The sequence below is a fragment of the Alosa sapidissima genome, chromosome 1, assembly GCF_018492685.1.
Source record: "Alosa sapidissima isolate fAloSap1 chromosome 1, fAloSap1.pri, whole genome shotgun sequence".
NCBI lineage: Eukaryota > Metazoa > Chordata > Actinopteri > Clupeiformes > Clupeidae > Alosa > Alosa sapidissima.
Genome location: NC_055957.1, coordinates 25,189,480 through 25,206,194, shown reverse-complemented (window position 1 = coordinate 25,206,194; position 16,715 = coordinate 25,189,480). Strand labels below are relative to the sequence as shown.

The window sequence follows — 16,715 nt, the reverse complement described above, 5'->3', positions numbered from 1 at the left end:
AGAGGCCCAAGGAGTCAGAGGGCCCAAGCCATTGCATGGAATCATTGCCTCAATATCAACACATCATATCAACACATAGGCTATGAATCTGATTGAAATAAAGTATTGGCCATCCCCAAAATGCACCAGAATACAGGAAATCACATCAAATAAATTTAAAAAATGTCCCCCACAACAATTAGTGGGGGTCCCCTAATACATCTGAGCCCAGGGGCCTGAACGTTTATAATCCGTCCATGCTGGCAGTGTCTCTCTTTCTCTTTCTCTCTCTTACACACACACACACACACACACACCTGTCTGTTTGTCTAGCTGATCCTTTACCCTTTCTTTTCTTCACAGTTACATAGGCTTCAGAAGGCCTTACAGACTTCAGCTGGTACTATGTAAAAGTCTATTAAACTTGATTTAACAGAGATCTCTGCACTTTGTGCTCTGGAAAAATGTTTTATAATGTTGTATTGTTTATGTGGTCCACTTTTGCACACTACCTTGTAGAATATCTTTGCTTTTTGGCACCAAACCCTATGCTATAATACCAGCAGAGGTTTATGGACAAAACACCAAATTTGACCTTTTCTGAATTTGACCTTTGATTTGGGTCCTTCAAAACCTTCAAAAAAACTCTTAAGAACCCCTAGAACAAAGATATAATACTCTCCAAAAATTAACATGCAAATCCCACAAGCCCCCAAATTAGACACATAGGCCCCCCTACTAGTAGTAGTCTATGCTCAAAATGAAAGGCACTTTATCGCGTCGCTAGGTGGCGATCATGTTGTACCGACTGGCTGCATATCTCATGACAAGCCCAGAAGAAGAAAGGGAATCGTGTGAGAAGAGCGAGCTGTCATGAAGTAACAGACGGGACCTTTAAAGGATTGCTACCAAGCGTCTCCTACCATTATAAGGTGGAATAGGTGTTCCCTTTTAATTTATGATAGTAATTTTCTTGCTTCCCATGATATTAAAGAAAGCCTCCATTCTGATTTGCGCATTCGGTTTTATTGTTAACTAATTGGCTTGATAGCGAACAATATAGCTAGCCAGCTAGCCTATGTAGGTAGGAAGCAAGCTATCAAGTTAGCAGATTGGGTTTACCATCGACGTGTTTGCTATTTTGGAGCTTGACGGCTATCAAGAAACTAGAACGCAGGTCTTTGTTCGAGCTTGTGTGCATACACTGCATCTTTGGGTGATAACGATTATTTTACGTAACCTAGGGTAGTTGTTGATATAGGTTGTATGCGTGCTATTTATGTCTGCAATATAGGCCTAAGCTCTGATTACACGATATTGTGTTCCGTTTGCTAGTGATACTGCTTTGTTAAGCCCCTGCTTACTGCCACCCTACGATGGTGCTCTTCCACCATACAGCTCAAAGGATAACGTCGTTATCGTTTTCACTTTAGATGTGTGTTTTTATCGCTACTTGACCTTTTATTTTCATGAATAATGAAATGAAGAATGCATTTAAAGCCGTTTTCCTTGAACAGTTGATGTTCAAGAACGTTACAGGCCATGGAGAGTTACAATGCACGGCTTTTATTTGCATAGCTGGTAGCGCAGTGTTGTCGAACGTTGCTATCTTTTGATGTAACGTTAGCTACATCAAAAGAACTTTGGAACCCACTTGAAAACCATCATAAAGCAACTGCGCCGCTGCGATCGCTTAAAATACATTTTTGGTAAACGTCTTTGATTGCATGTGTGCTTATAGAAGATGTATGTTGCGGATTCAGCACACCAGTTAGACACAATGTTATCATCGCTTTCTAAAGAAAAGAAGGGGAAAAAAAACAGGTACCGTGATTGTCTACGTGAGGTGCATAGGACCCGGAAGAACGATGTGTCATTTTCATTGGCTAAACGTTTAAATGGACACAGCATTTTTGTGGTAAAATATTATCTCCTGCAATGGACAACTTTAGACGTTTGAATTAATTATCTTTTAATGAGTAGCAGTTTTTTTTTTTTTTCAAAAACCATGCAAAAAGGTTAAAATGGAAGATTACGTATGATATATAAGAGAACTTAGTAGTAGAACGTGCTTTCTTTGTGGATATATTGAGCAACCCTGCTGAAGAAGGGTAGTGGCCTATCAAACAGAGGAAGGGTATACCCCTCCATTGGATCATCTTTAGGTGTGAATTTTGTCAGTGTGGCAAGTGATGGTTTGACTCTTGTCTCCTTCTTCTAGACTGAACAGTAGGAGGGTCAACATGGCGGGCACAGGGGGCAGCACCCCTGGTAACCCCTCCCTGAAAATCATGACATTTCGGCCAACAATGGAGGAGTTCCGAGATTTCAACCAGTACCTTGTGTACATGGAGTCCCAGGGAGCCCAACGTGCTGGTCTTGCTAAGGTAGGCACCCCAAATAATTTTATTCTAAACACTCTAGGTTCCCTCAGCCTGGGTACAAAATACTACCTGGTTCCTCTTAGGAGCACACTCGGGCGTTTTTCAATCAACAGGGGATTGGTTTTTGAACTATTTAGTTTTGTTCAGAATTCTTTGAACCTTGGTCCTATATAATGAACCAGTCCGCATGTCCACCCGTTTTAAACAGCTAAGGATGGAGGAACAGAAGGTGTTGCATGCACAATGATGCTGAACCATAGTACGACACACCCACTCCAGTTCCCATGTGAAAAGCATCTATTTTTTGGTGCCAGCTCTGAGTCAGCCTTTCACTTTCGAACGATTTCTTTTTTGGTCAAAATGCTCTGAACGGTTCAACGTGTCATGGACTTTTGCTATAGTAAGTTATATATTGCACTGTAGGATTGTTGGGGTGCAGTGTTTCCCACAGAATTGAATTCTATTTGTGGTGGTAGGTTTGCAGAATTAACTTGAATGCAACAGTTTTTAACAAATTAGCGCAGCATGGTTATGATGCTAACCCGATTTAAGCATAATTTAGTACAACCTGGAAAATCATTGTGTGGTGGTCAATGTTGATATTGTGGTGGGCTGCCACAAATAAGTCAATGTATGGGAAACACTGGGGTGGGTGAATGTAAGTGTAAAGTTACATTCATGCAAATCCTGAACACACGCTGTCATCATACAGGTCATTCCTCCAAAGGGATGGAAACCGCGCCGTACCTACGATGATATTGATGACCTGGTGATTCAGGCACCCATCCAGCAGATGGTGGCTGGCCAGTCTGGACTCTTCACCCAGTACAACATCCAGAAGAAGCCTCAGACTGTGAAGGAATTCCGCCAGCTGGCCAACAGCGACAAGTGAGCAGTGTGGCCTCACACACCTTAGTACTGATTTGAACTGAAGTGATGTCTACCCAGAGGTAGCTTTTTAGCAGGAAGCTGTGAGGATTATGTCTTTTAAATGAGCAGCATTACGTACCTGTCTATTTTTATACTCTGGCAGCCAGTAGATTAGCTTGGATGTTCAGAAGAGGACACCTTTGTCATTGATGTCATGTCTGCTCCTGCCAAACTTAAGGAAATCAGGGCCTGTGGGTGGAAGTGCATGAAGCATGCACCAAGATGCACAAGTTGAAGTTTAAGTTTGACTTTGTGTACTAGGTATTTAATCCTGTAATATTCATTCCTGTCTTTTTTTATTTATGTTATTAATGTAGGCTTTGCAATGTGGCTTATACATTTCTTGAAGGTCTGTGGAAGTAACAATGGAGTGACCGCTTAAATTAGTAGTGTAGATAATATATACTCTGGCAGTTCTGGCATAGTCTGTTCTATACGTTGGTCTCGTCTGTTATACTGTTATCGTTAGGCATACAATGTGTACATAAAGTTCAGAACATCATCCCTTTAACTTGATAGCACACTTCTGGCGGTTTCCAGGTACTGCACCCCACGGCACCTGAGTTTTGAGGACTTGGAGAGAAAGTACTGGAAGAATCTCACTTTTGTGTCCCCTATCTATGGAGCCGATGTGAGTGGCACCCTCTACGATGAGGTGAGCTTTCTGATCTTTGCGCGAGATGGGAAAGACAAGTAGTTTTGTCAATATTTTGTGTTTGTCAGCCGTTTAAACTTCTGTGGAGTGATGAGCTGGAGATCTTAGCTCCTCATGAGGTATGGTGAAATTAACTGAATGGTTTAGTCCATTAAACGCTTGCTTTGCAGGATGTAGGAGAGTGGAACATTGGACACCTCAACACAATTCTGGATGTGATTGAGGAGGACTGTGGTGTGGCCATCCAGGGGGTGAACACGCCTTACCTGTACTTCGGCATGTGGAAGACCAGCTTCTCATGGCACACAGAGGATATGGACCTCTACAGCATTAACTACCTGCACTTTGGAGAGCCCAAGTCCTGGTAAGACACCTTCAATCATCTTCTAAATCTAAATGGGTTTGCTTCTCTCCAGGGTGGACACTTGTTTTCTCCCTGCACACATGTGTTCCCCAGTATGCATAACACTTGGGTGAGCCACATGCAAAACGCAAATGAATGTCTTGAACACTAACGTGGCTATTAATATCAACCTGGAGTAACTGGATCCGTCATTAGGATATGTGTGATGGTCACTGCAAAGTAAGAAAGAGCACTTCTGAGAGTCTAACAGCACTTTCTGCACTTGTTAGTTTGCACATTGACCACTGATAGAAGACCTCTATTTGCTAAATTTGCTTCTTGGACATAACTTGCTCCTTTTTTTTCTTAATGAGATACACTCTGCCTTGATGAGGCCCTTGTGCATAATGAAAACTTGACCTGCAAACTGATGAAGCATGTAATAAATGTTCCTTCCCTCACTTCCTCCTTCCCTTCAGGTATGCTATCCCACCGGAGCATGGGAAGAGGCTGGAGCGCCTGGCTACAGGTAGCGACTCAGCAATTTGCTAATGATTTGGAATTTATATTCATGACTTTGCTTTTCTTACTTGTGTCAGGCTGTTGGCCTTTAAATGCCTGCATGAATACTGAGAGACTAGAGTAAGCCATCACAGAATAACCATGCAATAAAAAAACTCTTATCTCTTTTCATACTCACCTTTCAGCCTTTGGGAGTGTGTGCTTCCCAACACACTCCCAAAGGCTAAGATGTCTGCATTACAATGGCTAGTCATGATTACATGAACCCTTTGTAAATATACAGTGCAAGAAACATTAATTGTGTCCATTGGTGTGTGTCTATTCAGGTTTCTTCCCTAATAGCTTTAAGGGCTGCGAGGCTTTCCTGAGGCATAAGATGACTCTCATATCACCTTCCATTCTTAAGAAGTACAGCATCCCCTTTGACAAGGTAAGACCGTTCATTATTACTGTGTGCATGTGTTAGTATTGAGATACGCTGATGCCGCCCAGGTTGTGCCATAGGTTATACATATTCAGAAAGAACAGTGGTGATTTGGTCTCACAATTTTACCAGCTTGTTTCTCCATATTATTTGGTTACTTCAATACAGAAACTGATTGCACGTTAGTATGTGTTTCTGTGGGCTGGTTGTATGGCTAATCTTCAGCCAGTTTGGTGTTGTTAAGTACCTGAGTTGTTGTGCCCACAGATAACCCAGGAGGCTGGTGAGTTTATGATCACATTCCCATATGGTTACCACGCTGGGTTCAACCATGGCTTCAACTGTGCCGAATCTACTAACTTTGCCAGCGTGCGATGGATTGACTACGGCAGAGTTGCAACTCAGGTACCATCTCCGTCTCTGTGTGTGCTTGGTTCATTTGGAAAGAACTGTGCAGCTTTGCTTACCTGTGTCCACTATAACCTTTCCTCATCAATGTGTCAGTAACATATTTGTATTGTTCACCCATCCTTTAGTTTAGTCTTTTAGAAGATTGTAGAAGGCTGTAGAAACCATGAATGGGGATGGTGCGCAGATTCCGCCCCCCCTCCCCCCTGTATGTAAAGGATTCATGACAGTTCTATGATCTACAATACATGACGCCACCACTGTGGCACTGTCCTTCTCTGAAGGGCAACGGCTGCATGCTAAAGCTGATGTGAATAATGATGTCAGCTGAGTGTGCGCCCCTCTCTCCCCTCCCTCAGTGCTCCTGCAGTAAGGACATGGTGAAGATCTCCATGGACCCGTTTGTGCGGCTCTTCCAGCCGGAGCGCTACGCGGGGTGGCTGCAGGGTAAAGACCCGTGCCCCATCGACCACACGCAGGCCACGCCCAGCTCCACGCCCGAACTAGAGAGCTGGCTGCAGAGACGAGCCCAAACCAAACCTGCTGTCAAGAGGTACGTCCCACATACATCAGCACTGCACATTAACGCAACAAATGTCATTACTACATTCATTCATTCATTCATTGCCATTCTATGATATTTGGTAATCCCTTATCCCATATCCCAGATTCACTAAACCTATCATACACTCAAACAACAAATATTAAGAGCTTTTCAACCACAGGAAGTTCAGGAGCTCGCCTTAGGGGTTTACAGGAAACCTCGGTCCTTTTGTGTTCTCCCACCACAATCCAGGACCCGCTGGACCTTCAAACTGAGTTAATAATTATGTCTTTCGTGACATTAATTTTGAGCACAACAAGACAACAATAGATGTCCTTACTGACCGCAATACCATTAGACCACTAAGCCAGAGAATTTGGAGATAGGATTAAACCCTTGAATGAATTTTGCTCTAATGTTGCTAACATTCGATTAAATGTCTTCATGGCAGCTGTAATCATTAGACAAATGAGGAGGCCAACACCACTGCTGATTAAGTGAAGCCCGTAACAGAAGTTCATTTAGTGTAACAAACAAGTGTGACAAACAAGCCAACTCTATTTACTCTTGATTCATTTGGCTTCATCCACCATGTAACATCTGGTAAACATATGCTTGCTGGTCTTAAAAGATTGTGCTTGTTCCTGTGTGGTATGTGTGTCCCAGCCTGCCCCACACCCGCACGCGCTCAAAGAGGCACAAGACCGTGGAGGAGCCTGTGGACATGGAAGCTTCTGCGGTGGAGAAGTGTAGGAGGTTGGAGTGCTGTCCAGAGGATCAGGTGGCACCTGCTCCTACTCCACAGGACCACAAATCCCAAACTGCGCTACTTCAGGGCATTGGTAGGATGGGGACACTACTTCAGTCCACTTCTGCATTGGAATACAGACACACACACACACAAAGTCAAAGTCAAAGTCAAAGACACACACACACATTTCATGCATTTCCCATCATGTGTCTGGTTCATGAGCGTGTATTGAGCACATACGTGTTATATTTCTGCCCCCCCAGGTTCCTCTGGTCAGCGCAGACAGATGTGTGTTGTGAAGGTGAACCGAGTTGAGGCAGACACGCTGATTCAAAAAGCCTCCATCCGCGAGGACCCCTCAGGACGGCATCACCAGAAAGTGTCCGCTAGAGAACGCAGTGTATCAAAGGAGCCACCAGACGCAGAGCTGAGCCTGTCAGCAAGCCAGTCGCACGGCCCTCTGGACAAGCCTCCGAGGACTGACCAACACACGGACACACGTACACACTCTTTGGCCCCCGGGTCCCCTGCCGTAGTCACTGACATGAGTGCCAACACTTCAGCATGTGCGACCGCTACGAAGAAGAGCAAGTCGACCTCGCAGGAAAGCAAAGGCGATCAAGCTACTGTGTCAGCCTGTGATGGTCAATCACAGGGCTGCAAACTCACGGAACACGCACACACACCGCCAGCGGAAAATACGCTGACCACACCTCACTCCTCGCGAGCAGATCGCCCTCTGGACTCTGGAAGTCAAGCACTTTATGGTGAAGTAAGTAGCACGCCCCCGTCTGCGGATCTGTGCCCTGAGGCTGACAAACCCCCCCCACACGGGGCATCTGAAGCTTCTGAGGTGAGTGCCCAGTGCCCTGCGTACCCTCCACAGGTCAGCAGCGGCCTTGCCCTAGTGCCAAGCGCAGGGTGCGTCTCGGAAATGCCCCTGCTGACCCCGGAGCCCGTGGAGATGGAACAGGAGGAGCCGCCCGCTCTCACCCAGGAGATGCCTGCCCTCACGCTCGCCCTGTGCTCAGAAGCGGTGTCGGCGGCGGTTGCGGGCAGGCACACGCACGCCCCCGCGCTCTACCGCGAGAGCGACACGCCCGTCCAGTCTCACACGGCTCCGCCAGAACTGACCTTAGAGGCCCTGAGCCAGGAGCCACCCCTCAGCCTGGAGCCTGCTGTCAGTGAGGCCCACACAGACTGCACACACACACACATGTGGACACACACTCCGAACCCTGTGCAGCACACACACACACTGTCTACAGCAGAGGCACAAGACACACCGCCACCAACACTTGAAATCCAACACACACAATCCACAGACAAGGTCCCCAATCGCACCCAGTTCTGCTCTGGTCCAAGTTCCTCTGACAAATCGGCACTTCTGGTGACCAGTGCCCTCACGCTCCAGACGCACGCTCGCACGCCACAGGGTAGCCCCACTGCACACACTCGCACCTTGACACAGCCGTGCACTGGACTCCCACACAAAAAAACGCTGAGTGTTGTTCCCCACAACAGCATTTCGACTGCACACAGCACACACCCCTGCACTACTGAACACACTGAAACAACCCCGACCACCTCAGCTCACCCAGCGCACTCCTTTGCATTCTGTAAGTCCCAGCCCAGCACTACCGGCCCCAGCACAGGCCCCCGTATGCACTCCGACACTGCTGACCACAGAACACACTTAAGCATTACAGGCTGTAATGAGCAGTCTGACTCACCGTCTGTCTCCGCAGACACTCAGCCCCAGCTGAACATTCCCCCCGACACTACAGCCACTGACGCAGGCCAGGGCTCCATGCAGTACAACAGCAGCACTAAGTCTCACGCGCAGCAGAGCTTCAGACGCTGCGCTAGTCTCACACAGCCAGCCGGGGCGCCCGCTGACCACTCGCACTCCAACACTTACACGCTTCTGGAGACCTTCCCCCCTGAGAGCTCATTGGTGGATATGCGGCCTCAGTCCCTCCCCCCCGACGCCGTGTGGGCCAGCCTGCCGGCTCCGTCCCCGGCCGTGCTGATCGAGAGCGTGCGGCCGGAGCTGACGGACAGCCTGACGGCCTATCACGCGCCAGCAACCGCCTACGACCGCCACGCGCTGCACACCTTCAGCATGTGGGAGGAGCCGCGCTGCAAGGCCGTCCACTCGCCGGAGCCCCCCGAGCCGCCGGAGCGCGAGCAGACCTGGACCCAGCTGGAGCCCAGCCTCCCACACACAGCTCTGCACGCCCACGCACAGGTACACACACACGCCCACCACGACGGCCAGCCCGATGACGCCGATGCAGAGTTGCCTAGCAACGAGCTGGCTTCCTCTGAGTGCGGAGGCTCGGAGAGAGGAGGAGGCGGAGCCAGCAGCAGCGATGACAGCTACAACTCCAACCTCAGCGAATCCGAGTGCGGCGACTCAGGCCTTGAGCCGGGGGAAGTCCCCCCAGTAAGTAACCTTAACAAAGTCTTATCCCCCGAGACAAGAAATACTATTTTTTGATTTGGCTACAAGGTGGCTACTAATTCTATATATTTTGGGACACCTATGAAGTAGCTCTGATAAAAACGTTTGACCACCGTTCCATATCAATGCTCTTTTGAATGGTAACTATAACAACCATAGTAAACAATGGTTGAACTACAAGCAGGCTTCACAACAATGAAAACTGTAAACAAGCTACCCACCATTAGGCAAAGAAAGTAGTACAACAAACTAAACATGTCAGCTTCTTTGTAAACTGATCCGCATGTTTCCTTTGTGTGTTGTAAATGCATGACTATTGCCTACATACATGAATTGGAACAAGAGGATAAGCGGGATAACAGCCTTTGAGGTGCCCTGATATACGGAATTAATGGACTTGGCAGAGGAAACTCGTTGTGGAGTTCTTTGCCTCTGCCTCATCCATTAACCCTTAAAGGAGTACCGTCACACCGGTGTGACGGGAATGTTGGGAAATGAACATTCTAAAGAATATCTGGGTTCATTGAATTCAACATAGAATTTTAGAACCTTCAATTGTTGCGGAACTTAGAATGTTCAAAAACCTACACCTTTTAAGGGTTAAAGCCGTATATCGGGACACCTCAGTGGCTGTTATACCTTACTTAACATCCGTCCTCATCCAATCAGAGACGAGTAATTGCAAGTGGTTGTAAGAGGTGTTGGAACAGTGCGTTGCAGAGTGTCCGCTGGCTGTGAGCTGTGTGTGACCCCTCTATGTGTCTGCTCCGTCTCAGTACCAGACTGGGGGGATGAAGAAGAACACAAAGAGCTGGCGCCTGCCCCTGAGGAAGCCCACCGCTCGAGCCGTGCCGAGCGCTGTCAAGCAGCAGAACATCAGCGACGAAGGTCCGCGCTGCCGCGTGAAGCGCACGCACACACTCCACACAACACACATGTGTCATTGGGTCAACATCGGCTAAACTACTTCGCTTCCCTTTACCCCACAGAGCCTCCAGAATGTTCCGTGGCAGAGGGGGAAGAGCAGGAGCAGGAGCTGGAGCAGTGGGCACGGCCGCTGGTGCAGCTGTGGAACAGCAGGGGGCGCTGTATCAGTGCCGAGCGCGAGTACAACGCTATGGTGGCCCAGAAGCGGCCACACTGTGCCATCTGCACCATGTTCATGCCTTACTATCAGGTACACACTGTGCCATCTGCACCATGCTCATGCCTTACTATCAGGTACACACTGTGCCATCTGCACCATGTTCATGCCTTACTATCAGGTACACACTGTGCCATCTGCACCATGCTCATGCCTTACTATCAGGTACACACTGTGCCATCTGCACCATGCTCATGCCTTACTATCAGGTACACAGTCTCACTCTGGTCTCAACTCATCAACTGAGAATTGGTCTGGGGTCCCTTCATTCACATCCGATTTCCAAGGGGCAAAACCAGCAGAGAAATTAAACTTAAATTGGTACATTTAAACTCTTACCAAATCTTTTTGTACAGCAAACACATCTTTATTGAAAACAAAGGTTTTAAAGACATTCTGCGTGGTGAAAATTAAGTTTTTACCCTTGTTAACATATCTGTATGATATCTGCTATGTTTTAAAAGACAACAGCCTTCCAAAAGCACACTGAAGTAAATGCTTGTTGAGTGTGTTGATGTACTGACTGGTGGCCTGTGTGCACATGTGCTCTCTGGTGTGTTTGACCTGCAGCCTGAGGAGAGCTCAGAGGACCGAAGGGAAGCACAAGAGGTCACTCGGGGCTCAGGGGAGTTTGTGCGATCGCGACCTTTGATCCCGGAGATCTGCTTTGCCTTTCGGGAAGGCTCGTGCCCCCCCACAACCCTCCTGGAGGAGGACGGCTCCAGCCCCCTCATCCGCTGCGCCCACTGCTGCGTCCAGGTCCATGCCAGTACGTCACGCACGCACGCACACGCGTTGCTCACAAGCACCCGGGCACAGTACACACACTCACACTTGTTCAAAGGGACACTCTTTAATCAGCTAAGCATGGCATGACGCCTCTTTTCTACTGTTCTCCCATAGGTTGCTATGGTGTCGCTGCAGATGACATTGGTGAGGCCTGGTCCTGTGACCACTGCTTGAGCGGAGATCAGGCCGCAGTAAGTTGAACTGCACAAAGCAAGTCAATGTCTCGGTTGAAATTGGAGACTGTTTTCACTCTTTAATTTGACCTCTCCTCTCCTCTTCTCCCAAAGGACTGCTGTCTGTGTAATCTGCGTGGGGGAGCTCTGAAGACGACCACAGACCACAGGTAACATAGTCGCTCACCACACCACATAGCATCATGCGTTGGTGTGCAGTGGTTTGTTATTTGGGTTGTAGAATGAAACACGGAACACTTTAACAGCAACATCTATGGTGCACGTGTGTGTGTGTGTGTTTCTTTGTTTGTGTGTTTGTTTGTTTGTTTGTGTGTGTGTGTGTTTTGCAGATGGGCCCATGTGATGTGTGCCATTGCCATTCCGGAGGTGAAGTTTGTAGATGAAACCAAAAGGAGTCCTGTAGACACCAGCGCTGTCCCACCTCAGAGATACAAACTGGTAAACAGACACACACACACACACACACACACACACACAGTTATCTATCTGTATTCCTCTCACTCACTGTCTGTCTGGCACTCTCTTTGTGTATTTTTGCAGAAGTGTATTTACTGTCGCAAGCGCGTGAAGCGAGTTGCGGGGGCGTGTGTCCAGTGCTCCTGCGGCCGATGTTCCACCTCCTTCCATGTCACCTGTGCTCATGCCGCCGGGGTGGCCATGGAGGCTGATGATTGGCCGTATGTGGTGTTCATCACCTGCCACAGGCACCAGTCTCGAAGCTCAACAACAGTAAGTCCCTCCCAGTTTCAGCTTTTTAGCACTGTGGAACTCAGTGTCATACAATGAGAGAGTTACACCAGTGGAATTCAAACTTGCTGAACAGCCACATAATTCATGATACCATCCATTTTCTTTAAAAGTCTAAATCCAGGTCACAGACTGCGGTCAGTACTAAAAAAAAAACGAGAACAATCGGTTTTACCTAGCTCGAGTTGCTACAGCCAGCAGCTAACGCAGCCAGGCAGCTACAGCGCTACACTCTGTGTGTGTGTGTGTGTGTGTGTTTCAGAGCAGAGACTGTGCTGCGTTGGGTCCTCCTGAGGTGGGGGAGGTGGTTCAGGTGAAGTGGCCCGATGGACTCTACTACACCGCCAAATATCTTGGCTCTAAAACAACACATATGTACCAGGTACACACACAGACACAGGCTCCAGTACAACACATATGTACCAGGTACACACACAGACACAGACTCCAGTACAACACATATGTACCAGGTACACACACAGACACAGGCTCCAGTACAACACATATGTACCAGGTACACACACAGACACAGGCTCCAGTACAACACATATGTACCAGGTACAGGTAATCTGGGGGCATGTCTTTGAGCTCCCATTTACATGACCATAGAGTGTAGCCCTGTAGCTGCATTGCTGCATTAGATGCTGGCTGTAGCAACTCAAACTAGGTAAACCGATTGTTTTCGGGATTTTCTTTTTATATACAGACAGTACTCTGTGACCTCGAGAAGCGGAGATCTATGTGAAAACTCATCGCATTTCTCCTTTAAGACAGACAATTTAATATATATTGACGATATTTACAATGCTCTTTATTTTCATGTTTTAATGAACACATTGACAACTAAAGGGAAACGGCTAGTAGCTAACAGCTAGCACTTCAGTAGTCCAATACAATTAAATTCCAATGGACGTGTCTCAGTTTATACACACACACACACACACACACACACACACACACATTAACTGTTGTTGCTGTTGCCTGCCATAGAAGCGCAATGTGCGTGAGGACCTGGTGGTGGGTCAGACAGTCATCAGCAAGCACAAGAACCTGCGCTACTACAGCTCCCGTGTCACACACATTACCTCACACACCTTCTATGAGGTCATGTTCGACGACGGCTCCTTCAGTAACGACACCTTCCCGGAGGACATTGTGGTGAGTGTGAGTATATGGGCTACTCAGTATTTTGTACCTTATGACCGGTGAGTTTTATTGTGATCAGAGTATAACTCTGTGTGTTGTATGTCTGTCTGTGTCTGCGTCTGTGTGTGTTGTATGTATGTATGTATGTACGTCTGTCTGTCTGTGTCTCTGTATCTGTGGTGTGTATTTGTGGTGTTTGTGTGTGTGTGTGTTTCAGAGCAGAGACTGTGCTGCGTTGGGTCCTCCTGAGGTGGGGGAGGTGGTTCAGGTGAAGTGGCCCGATGGACTCTACTACACCGCCAAATATCTTGGCTCTAATACAACACATATGTACCAGGTACACACACAGACACAGGCTCCAGTACAACACATATGTACCAGGTACACACACAGCCACAGGCTCCAGTACAACACATATCACCATCACCAAGACTGACACAACACATGGGCACTCACCAGCTACACACACACACACACACACACACACACACACACTTATAGTATCTAATACTGCTATTTCAATTTCAATTTTATTTGTAAGGGACAGTGTGCAATTAAAACAGAAATGTAACCATTTGATGCATTGCACCAGAGTTTTAGCCTTGGGCTAATTTACATCTGCATCTGGGCATTTACATCTGGGCTAATTATCACACATTGACATATGGTACTGTGCATATTCCCTCACAAGTCTTACAAGTACGTGCACACTCATGTACACAGACACACCCACACACGCTTACTTGTGTGTTCTTGTGTGGTGGTGGTGTGTCAGGTGGAGTTTGAGGACGGCTTTCATGTACACAAACACACCCACACACACGCTTACTTGTGTATTCTTGTGTGGTGGTGGTGTGTCAGGTGGAGTTTGAGGACGGCTCTCAGGTAACGGCCAAGAGAGAGGACATCTACACTCTGGACGAAGACCTGCCCAAGAAGGTCAAAGGACGACTTGTGAGTAGACCTCCGAACACCACAGCCTTTTTACCCACTTTCATCTCTACAAAGTGCATTCATATACACAGATACACTCAGACACACACACACACATTCTCAGCAGAATGGACATAAACAGTAATTTTTAGTAATTTTGTGTGTGTGTGTGTGTGTGGGTGCGCGCGCGCATGTGCACTGCTTAGTCTACAGCCTCCAGCATGCGTTTCCAGGACGCTTTTTTCACCTCGCAGGGAGAGCGGAAGAGACAGAGGACCCCCAACTCCCGCTTCCAGAGAGACTACATCACCAAGAGCAGCTGAGGGACGCTCACAGGAGACTCAAGTGTGTCACCATGGGACAGTTACTCTAAAATGTCAGGGAAATGCAATTTTTGAAAGTTGAAACAAAAAACAGTGAATGTTTTCTTCTGAGGACTTCCCATGTATGTGGGTTTTCCTTGAAATGGACAACTTTTTAGTTTTTCTCTTTTGGTCCTTTTGTTCTGATCAGTGCATGTTAAGCGTGACTGCTCCTGCAGAGGGCAGTGTCCTACTGCTAACTCGTTTTTAATAGAAAACTAACGAAAGCTACTGTCGCCGTGTCTGCTGAAGCACTTTGTCTTAACTATTTAACTTGATTGGATGGGTTTGTTTATTTATTGGGATCTTCCCTCTCCCGTATGTGTCAACCATAGCTGTACAATACTGATTAAAAATATTTATGATTATTTTGTGTCAGAATGTGATTAAGGGCTTTCCTTTTTCCTTTGTTTCACCTTCGCTCTCTTTATATCAGACACAAGTACAGATTTTTACCCAGCTCATACTCAACAGGCAATACATCCACAAAGCAGACACACCAGTACATCATGTGCTTAAGAGGTAAGCCGTTTGGTGTTTCTGAGGTAGATGTAATTCCTGAGATAAAGCAGGATCTGAAGCATGTGCAGTAGCCCCACACTCTCCCTCTGAAGGTAAGTGGTCACATCAGCATTTAGCCACCTCAGCAGCTCCAGCAGACTACTACATGGCCAACCAACACGGAGGCAAGTGACCTTCACAAAGCCATCAGACATCTGTGAGCAGATGTAAGCACGGCATTATAAGGCACCACTCTCCTTTTCATTATGGTTCACCTTGAGCATGGTCAATAAAAGCAATAGAGTTCATAAAATAATTGGTAACACTTCACTTGAAGGTATCTCCAGAAGAGTGACGTGACACTTTCAAAAACCTAACATTAACCCTAACCTGTCATGGCAAAAGCCGAATGACACTAACCCTAACCTGTCATGACAAAAAACGAATGACACTTAATGACAGAAGTGTTACGTCATAAACCTTTATGAATTGTTTATAATGTTTGACACGTTCATGTCATTGTCATGTAACTCTTAAGTAGATACCTTCAATTAAAGTGTAACCAAATAATTTATAATGCAGATTATTTACTTACTGTGAAAAACCTAAAATCATACTTGTGTCTTTGCTAGACTCTGTAAAAGTAATGCATATTTTAGCAGCAGTACACATCAGATAGAGGACAAGTAGAAAACAAAGGAGACTTGACCACATTCTTGGAGGAGACAGGTGGAGCATCCCAAAATTAGGGATGGAGTGCCAGGAAGATGCGTCTGTTGGAGGCCTTTGCTGAGCCTCAGTTCGGATGGACTTATTAGGTAACATCGCATGTCCCATTATAACTCACAGAATGTGATGGAAAGAGCCTTAGGAAGTAGCTGCTCGGTAAACCACTGCGGTGTTGGTGTGACTGTCAGAGCCAGAGTGGAGTTATTGGTGTAATTTTAGTTTGCATGAGGTGGAAGGAGAGCAGAGCTTCAGTGGCACAGAGGACAGAGTGATGCTCACGTTGTCAGGCAGTCAGCAATTCTTTCCCTCTCACACCCACGCACACTTCAGCTCAAGTCACCAGGAGACCACCTGCACAGTTGAGTTGATGGCAGTCAACCGATCCCCAAGAACGAGTCCGTCTCCTCCAGGCTGAGTCAGGGAGCCATGAAGCTCTTCTCCTCAGTGCTCGCATGCATGTGCTCACATGATCAGTCACAATTTAATTCACCAAGGAAGCCACTCAATATTATTGAATGACAATGTGTTGAGCCATGTTTTCAACTGAATGTATATAACGGGCTGATCCAATTAGTCCTTTTGTCTCTAGATGGCAGTACAGTATTGTCAGCCTTATCTAATGTAATAGGAACTGTCTCATATTTTGTCTTTCCCCCTCAGTCTTCCATGCTATTAGACACCTAATTAGTTCTTCTCAACTGACATAGGCCTACTTAGCTAACCTACATTGTCAAATTTGTTTTAATTCATTTAATATAATTTT

At 46.8% G+C, this 16,715-nt stretch overlaps 1 protein-coding gene across 10 annotated transcripts; it reads left to right on the top strand.

Moving 5' to 3' along the window:
• The first annotated feature begins 804 nt into the window (after positions 1 to 804).
• kdm4c (lysine (K)-specific demethylase 4C) lies at positions 805 to 15,090 on the top strand. 10 transcript variants are annotated; one of them, XM_042097411.1, is made up of 23 exons: positions 805 to 911; positions 2,201 to 2,366; positions 3,076 to 3,251; positions 3,834 to 3,948; positions 4,119 to 4,312; positions 4,771 to 4,820; positions 5,140 to 5,243; positions 5,505 to 5,642; positions 6,005 to 6,198; positions 6,856 to 7,031; positions 7,204 to 9,389; positions 10,184 to 10,295; positions 10,397 to 10,584; positions 11,122 to 11,320; positions 11,455 to 11,531; positions 11,628 to 11,683; positions 11,864 to 11,972; positions 12,075 to 12,263; positions 12,544 to 12,594; positions 13,272 to 13,445; positions 13,645 to 13,764; positions 14,289 to 14,381; positions 14,567 to 15,090. In XM_042097411.1, the coding sequence occupies exons 2-23, from the start codon at positions 2,223 to 2,225 to the stop codon at positions 14,681 to 14,683; spliced, it is 4,962 nt and encodes a 1,653-aa protein (XP_041953345.1). In that variant the 5' UTR covers positions 805 to 911; positions 2,201 to 2,222; the 3' UTR covers positions 14,684 to 15,090. The 10 variants fall into 10 exon arrangements, with proteins under 10 accessions (XP_041953345.1, XP_041953364.1, XP_041953340.1 ...); XM_042097430.1 differs by having other exon boundaries at positions 12,544 to 12,663; positions 13,272 to 13,439; positions 13,645 to 13,695; XM_042097406.1 differs by having other exon boundaries at positions 12,544 to 12,663; positions 13,272 to 13,439.
• The last annotated feature ends 1,625 nt before the right edge of the window (positions 15,091 to 16,715 follow it).